General features: G+C 36.7%; 1 protein-coding gene across 1 annotated transcript in view; it reads left to right on the plus strand.

Annotated features, from left to right (window-relative positions):
* Nucleotides 1-1,182: 1,182 nt before the first annotated feature.
* LOC136824977 (transcription initiation factor TFIID subunit 11-like) overlaps nt 1,183-7,500 on the plus strand; it is a 9,518-nt gene continuing 3,200 nt past the window's right edge. The window contains exon 1 of the mRNA XM_067080963.1: nt 1,183-1,467. Coding sequence (XP_066937064.1) covers nt 1,183-1,467 — 285 coding nt within the window. The remainder of the gene's footprint in view (nt 1,468-7,500) is intronic.

The raw sequence follows: 7,500 nt of genomic DNA on the forward strand, positions 1-7,500 counted from the left end.
ATTTTCGTACCTTGCTATATGTTTTTGATCTGACGACGGGTATAAGAGGTCAATAAATTCAATCTTTTTACTGTTATAAAATGCAAAAGAACGTAACATAACTTCAGAATGTTATACCAGTTACTGCTGCTAGAGAGGTCTTATGTGCCAAAGAGCATATCGTTGTTACTGAGCGTACCAAAATGTCACACAGCGCATGGTTACCTGCACAACGATGAAATTATTTGTTAGAGATTAGGTAACCTGGCATCGCAACGAATATGGGCCACTGACCCTTATAAAAAAAAATTAACATACCACAGTTCCAGCAGCATATTCAGAGAGTTAATTTTCTACTATTCTTCTCATATTCACAGATGACAATGCAAATCATAAATCACATAGAGGACTACGAACGAAATTTTAATAAAAAATATTCTAGTCTCTCTCTCTCTCTCTCTCTCTCTTTTCTTCTCTCTCCAGATTGGTTGTCAATGTTTACTGTGTGGATAAGAGTATACGAAGTTTACACTGCCAAAGCAAATGTGTACAATATGAATACTTGGTAGAGTCTCGGGGAAAACTTGTAACCGCAAGCACACGATAACGAAAGCACCTACAAGTACGATTCTCTCACACACTCTCTCTCTCTCTCTCTCTCTCTCTCTCTCTCTCTCTCTCTCTCTCTCTCTCTCTCTATATATATATATATATATATATATATATATATATATATATATATATATATATATATATATATATATATATATACAGTATATGTGTGTGTGTGTGAATTTACAGCAAATGAAGAATGTAAAAATCTGAAACATCAAATTACCAGCGAAAATTACGACATCCATCCAGGGTCGAAAGAAGGCGATAGTATGTGATGACAATTAGGAAGATGGGGGCTGGGGCTACAACACTGGAACGATGAAAGAAAGAGATTACGTAGAATTGAAAATGTTTACAATGTTAGCTTTACATTATGATGTGAAATACAATAATCCATACGTACAAGAACTTAAGGTATGCTCGTTAAGATAGAGATGGTGATGACGCAATTTGTAATGATAATGAAGATGCATACTAACAAAGGCCAAAAAGTAATGTTTATGATAATGATGACTATTGATGTCAAAAACGAGTAAGAATTGAAGCCTCCTAAAAGAGAGCAATAATGACATCAATGATGCATAAATAATGGGGGGTGGGGATATCAGCAATGTCAGAAATGACAAGAACAATCAACACTTTCCAAATGACGAAAGTAATAACTGCAGTGGCGACTACTTCAAGGGTCGAGATAATGATAATGATGATGATGATGATGATGATGATGATGATGATGGTGATGATGATGATGACATCAAAAGCAACAAATTCCAAAATCAAGAAAGACGAAAATGCGAACTTGCAACTTTGGTACTCGACCACCACTCACCCCCGCCCAACACCGGAGAACGCCCCCAACCTGATCCCACCCAAGCAAGTCCCAAAGCATGTAATATGGAACGATCCCGGCCGAGCTGCTTCAAGGGCGCCTCGGGATACACACATCTCTTTCAACACTTTATAAGAAGAGTTCTTCACAACATATACTGTACATACTTATGCTTTATAACAGGTGTAACAGAATACGTCTATGTAGAACGTTTTTAATTCCGTGAAATATCTTCTAGTTCGGCACTTGTCGTTAATGTGCTGCAGCACGTGAAATAATTTCTTTTAGAGAAATAGTCATGTTCCCCAACTTAGGATAAATACATAACACTGTACTAATAATTCATGAAACATTCAATGCGCTTCTGTAAACTTCTGTTTATTCTTTGAAATATTCACTGAATCATTACACTGGTGATGATCAACCTGAAAAGAGTATATCAGTGAGAATATTGAAATAAAGAAAAAACTGTGATTGCCTAAAATGTGTATAATATACAACGAGGCATGATTCCAACTGAAAATGGACTATGAATATAAAGGTTATTCAAAAGGATATTTTTACCAAAATCAGAAAACACTTGTGTCTGTTGACATATATATCATTTGCAGTAATCCTGACTTTTAAGCAACTACAATGTCACCTCTTAGTTCAAGAATAGTTTTTTAAACCAAAAATAAGAAGTGATGATGTGAAGTAAAACTAAGGCATTACGTCCCCAATTATAATTTGTGAAGCTCCCTAATCCAAAGATATATCAAAGGCAGAACAACAGGATAAGAGATGAGAAGAAAAAAAAATCGAAGAGAGTGAAGAAAAAGAAAGGAAAGAGAACAAATTTGCGCGAGCGAGTGTGACGGAAAGAGAGAGAGAGAGAGAGAGAGAGAGAGAGAGAGAGAGAGAGAGAGAGAGAGAGAGAGAGAGAGAGAGAGAGAGAGAGAGATGGTGGGGTAGGGGTTGAGGGACCGATGTAATGAAACACCGTTAGTGGTATAAAGAGGACAGTAATGCACTTACATAAACAACAATAAGAATTATGAGTATAATACAAGAGAAATAATTAATATAGCAAAACTTGATGAGGACACAATAACGACACAACGGTAATGCCAACTATTACTGAGATGGCAATAACAACAATGTTTAGTTCTATCAAGAGCGAGAGAGAACCGATGCTTGACAAACGTAAAAGAGGAATGATAATGGCATGAGTATAATGACGACCACTCCCCAGTCATCAGTGATGATGTCATACAGTGACGTCAAACGAGGAGGATGACTCGAAAATCCAGATAAATGACAGCGTGAACTCGGAATTTTGGTGTCGAGGCCCCCTCCCCCCTCCACCCCCCAACCCAGGGGTTGCTCCCAACCTAATGTCTCTCAAGCAGCTCCCAAAGCATGTAATATGGAACGACCCAGGGAGGGCCGTTTCAACTGCCTGGGGATGCATACATTTCCTTCAGCGTCATAAAGGGAGAGGACCTTTTCACAATAAACGTAACTCTTTGTGTTTCGTGATGTGTGCTATACGCTTTTGTTAATCATTTTTAATTCTTCTGAAATACGAATTGAATCGTCAGAGAGATTACTGAAATAAAACCAGTGACGTGAAGACAGGAACACTAAACCTCGACAAAGAATAATCCGGAATAAATATTCATATTAAATATTATAGTTGAAAAAAATTTGTTAACCAAGAAAACAATACCAATAACTGGAATATTTTAAACTGGATGTAATTCGCGTTTGAAATGAAGATTTAAATGCAAAACGTTCATTAAAAGTCTTGGAAGATAATGACGAATTATTAAATCTGAAATAATTTCATAAAAAGAAAAGGTTGAGTAAAAGGGAGTATAAAGGAAAACTAGTGACAGCGACAGAAAAAGAGAACGGTCGTATCCGGAAGCGGAAAGAAGACTACAGGATGAGCAAAACAAAAAAGCAACAATGAGAGAGAGAGAGAGAGAGAGAGAGAGAGAGAGAGAGAGAGAGAGAGAGAGAGAGAGAGAATGTAGGAAAAAGGAAAGGGAAAGAAAGAATATAATCAGGAAAAGCGAGGCACGGGGAGAGAGAGAGAGAGAGAGAGAGAGAGAGAGAGAGAGAGAGAGAGAGAGAGAGAGAGAGAGAGAGAATGTAGGAAAAAGGAAAGGGAAAGAAAGAATATAATCAGGAAAAGCGAGGCACAGAGAGAGAGAGAGAGAGAGAGAGAGAGAGAGAGAGAGAGAGAGAGAGAGAGAGAGAGAGAAGAAGAAACTGTGAAACAGAAAAAGCTAAAGAGAGAAACTGATAATATAGAGAGAGGAAGATGATAAAACAATGATAAAGACAATGTGAGAGAGAGAGAGAGAGAGAGAGACGGAATTAAAAAAGAGAGATGATTAAAAAAGCATGAGAGAGAGAGAGAGAGAGAGAGAGAGAGAGAGAGAGAGAGAGAGAGAGAGATTCTACAGTAAGGTTTATTCAACGATGTTATCCCCCAGATCTCATTTCGTGACCCACCTTTTCAACCAATAATCCATCAGTTATGGCCACCTTACCCCCTACCCCAAAAGAAACTGGTCCCATATGATGGGAATGAGATTCACTAATATTTTTATATTATTAATAAATAAATACTGTATACATACATATGTCATATGCATATATATATATATATTATATATATACATGTATAATCAGGTGCAAGAAAAGCGTAAAATATTGCAGATGTAGTGGCTTAAGAGCAGAAGGCGCATTTATGCTAAAATGGGTTGGTGTCAACAGAGCCATCAAATCTGGGGATAATAAATTCAACCTCAACTAATACCTCAGCTTCTTTCAACATATTTTCATAATCTTGTCTCTTAACTCCACTTTTCAAACTTTTAAAATACAAAGGTGCCACTAATTAACTTCAATTCATGATGCCCATTTTCGAAAACAAGATGGCCGCCATTAACCTGTGTTTAAACCTTTTACTGCAATAAAAATTCTTCAGAATATATCCGATCAAGTGATTCCTATCCATAAAGGAGCTTCTAATCCGGTTTCAAATCATTACAGACTCACTTATATACAATTGAAATCATATATATATACTTGCCATAAGTGTGGTATTTAATAGCAATACAAGTCAGTAAGTGCACTCTACTAGTAGGTCATTTTTAGTTTTGCTGATTTTACACAATATTGTACAAGCTGACTGAAATTAAAATAAAATCACATATACGCTGTTAAACTCTAGATCTGTTAGACACGCAAGACGCCCTCAAATGTCTAAGTGTGGCAGCCATCTTAAAATTAAAGATGGCTGCTACAATATTGACACTATATAAAATTCTAATTTAATTCAACTACGGTCAATAATATCTGACATTTTTAAACATAAGTGTTAGCACTCCAGTAATGCTGACAATACATAAGATACATTTCTATGGAAGAACTAGGCAGTTACAAATTAATGAAATGTGTTAGTTTGTATTATGATATCAACATAGTCATCAGTCTGAACAAGAATCAGTCATCTTCAGCAAAGTCACTGATCAGTTCACCCTCTCAATCCTAATATGCCATGTTCTGACAGTGTGGGAACTGCAGACATCCATACTCTTTAATCCAATTTGAAAAATGTAGAAGTGAAGAACTTACAAATGAAATATCTAAGTACACAAGAAGAAACTCCAGCATAGCATCAAGTGCTGGGAACCCAGTCAACAAGTTTATAATTCTTGTCCATACTCCAACCATAATCTGTCTATGGAACATGGTATTTGAGGCAACATCCTCAGCTAGCCTGTTACATCAAACAGTCTTAATAAGGTGGCAAGTGATTTGACTGAATGCTGCCATTCTTAGACCTGAACTTCTGGATCTCCAAATTGTTCACTTATTTATTTCCATTTTTGGTACCTACAAAAGCTTGCAAGCTCATTTAGTATAATCCTACCTTAACCAACTGCTGAGGTCCCAATTCTCATTCTCTGTGTCCGCTGAATTCTCTTAAATATGTGCTGAATTTCTTATTGTCTTGTGAGCCGATTCCTCTATCATTTAATCCACTGAAATACGTCCAAAAGCGTTTCCATTGCGGGTCTGTCCTGAGAATCTGCCATCAAACATGTTCTGGTTGACCCACTGACTTGATTCTTGCAACTTACTCATCTGACAGTACAGACACAAGAATCATCGAAAATTTACTTTTCTTGAGCAAAACACCATGGCAATACAGGCTTCTCAGATGCTCAGTATAGTAATCCATACCTTCTCTATATTAATTACCAAGAGCAGAATATCTCCACCTTTTCCAGGTAAGACATTCATAGGCTGCTAACTGAACACGGTTGTGATGGAGATGGTCAAGGTATACAATGATTAGCTTTAAAGTCTTAGACGATAACGGGTCTTGCTAAAGAAATTATACCTCTTATTTCACAGTGTTCACATCTAACCTTTACACTGCTTTGATGGACTTTGTCAGGCGAGATACTTTATAGATAGGATGTTCTCAAACCAGGAGTGTAACTCTTACCATTTGAGGTGTAAGAGAGCTTCATAGACCAGCTTAGATAATCGAAAACCTTGGTTTTAGCTAATCCTTCTTCCACCGCTCTTGATTCAACTGCCACATCCCATCATCTTTCTGGAATGGATTTTTCACTAACTAGGAGATTCGAAAGTGTGAGAGAGACACCCACATTCAGAAAAATACTAGAACACTGGTAATCAGACAACCTTTGGAGTAAAGTACCTGATCAAACATCACAGCACCTTCATTCAAACTTAATGCCTTTCTTAATTCCAGGAATACACTTACAATTTTGAAAATGGTGAATACATAATTCCCAAGAGCATATGTTGTTGGTAAGTAGATTGTATGGTTTTTTTACCAGCACAATGTCACAGGTGAGAATATTCAAATCAGTCCAAAATAATAGAGCAGGATTGTTTCATAAACATTGATCTGGGCAAGTAACCATAGAAGATTTTTCTCTGCATAGCAGATGTTCTGAAACCATCTTTGTATATCAAGGATTATCCCTCCAACTTTGAACACCAGTGGTTATTTCTCCTTTGAATAAGGACTAAAAGCAACCTCTAACTGGATCATAATGATAGTGACTCTAAGAGGTGTTCTAAAATGCCAGGCTAGTCAGCACAAGGATAACAGTTCGACAGCCGAGTTATACGAAACCTTTCTTCTTTCGAAAGTTTTTGTCAAAGCAGGGCCGTGTCTATTTCATCCACTTTGTCGTAGTACATTCCGACAGAACCTGTTGGTGTCTTTGAGTAATGGATGCTTGGGTGGTGTTACTCTGACAGCTTGAGCTAATGATTAATCTTTTTAACTCTGAATTTCTCACCAGATTAGAAGCATTTTTACCGATATGAAATGTGGTCGGGAATATGACAGGCGATAATGGTGACTCATTATGTGTCATGTTCTTCTTCTTTGGAGGCCAAGGTGGAGTTTTGAGATTCCTGATATCTGTGCATTCTTGCGTTTGGGAACCACTATTTTTTATGAGTCTGTGATGAAATATATACTGAAGAATTAAGTTACAGCATAAGATGAAAAAATATAACTTCATGGGGGCCGTGCTAATGGTAAATTTCATGACGCTGAAAATATGGGATTAAACATTAACATTATGAAAATATGTTGCATATACAGGTAGACTGAAATACGGGATGAGGTAGAATGCAGTACCCATAAGACTTTCCGGTCCAGTCGTTTTCCAACCTATTCTTAATGAAACGCGTCCTATGCAATCGAAATATCATTTTGATAATTTCATCAACCTTTTTCAAGACCTTTATAATAACACATACATACATACGTACATACAGACATGTATATGTATGTATGTATCTACGTATGTATATATGTATGTCCATAAAAAATAACGATGAATCTTTAAAACCACACTCCAACACTCCAATAGTGCTAATATCGGTCTATTCAGATGGACTGCAGAAGCTACCTTACTAAAAGAAAGAAAAAAGACAAAAAATTACAAAAAAAAGATTGGTGATGAAGAAACACCTGGTCTTCGTGAGGGAGGTAAACTAATGAAATAAAGTATAAAAAATTT

The sequence above is a fragment of the Macrobrachium rosenbergii genome, chromosome 36 (genome assembly GCF_040412425.1).
Source record: "Macrobrachium rosenbergii isolate ZJJX-2024 chromosome 36, ASM4041242v1, whole genome shotgun sequence".
Lineage (NCBI taxonomy): Eukaryota > Metazoa > Arthropoda > Malacostraca > Decapoda > Palaemonidae > Macrobrachium > Macrobrachium rosenbergii.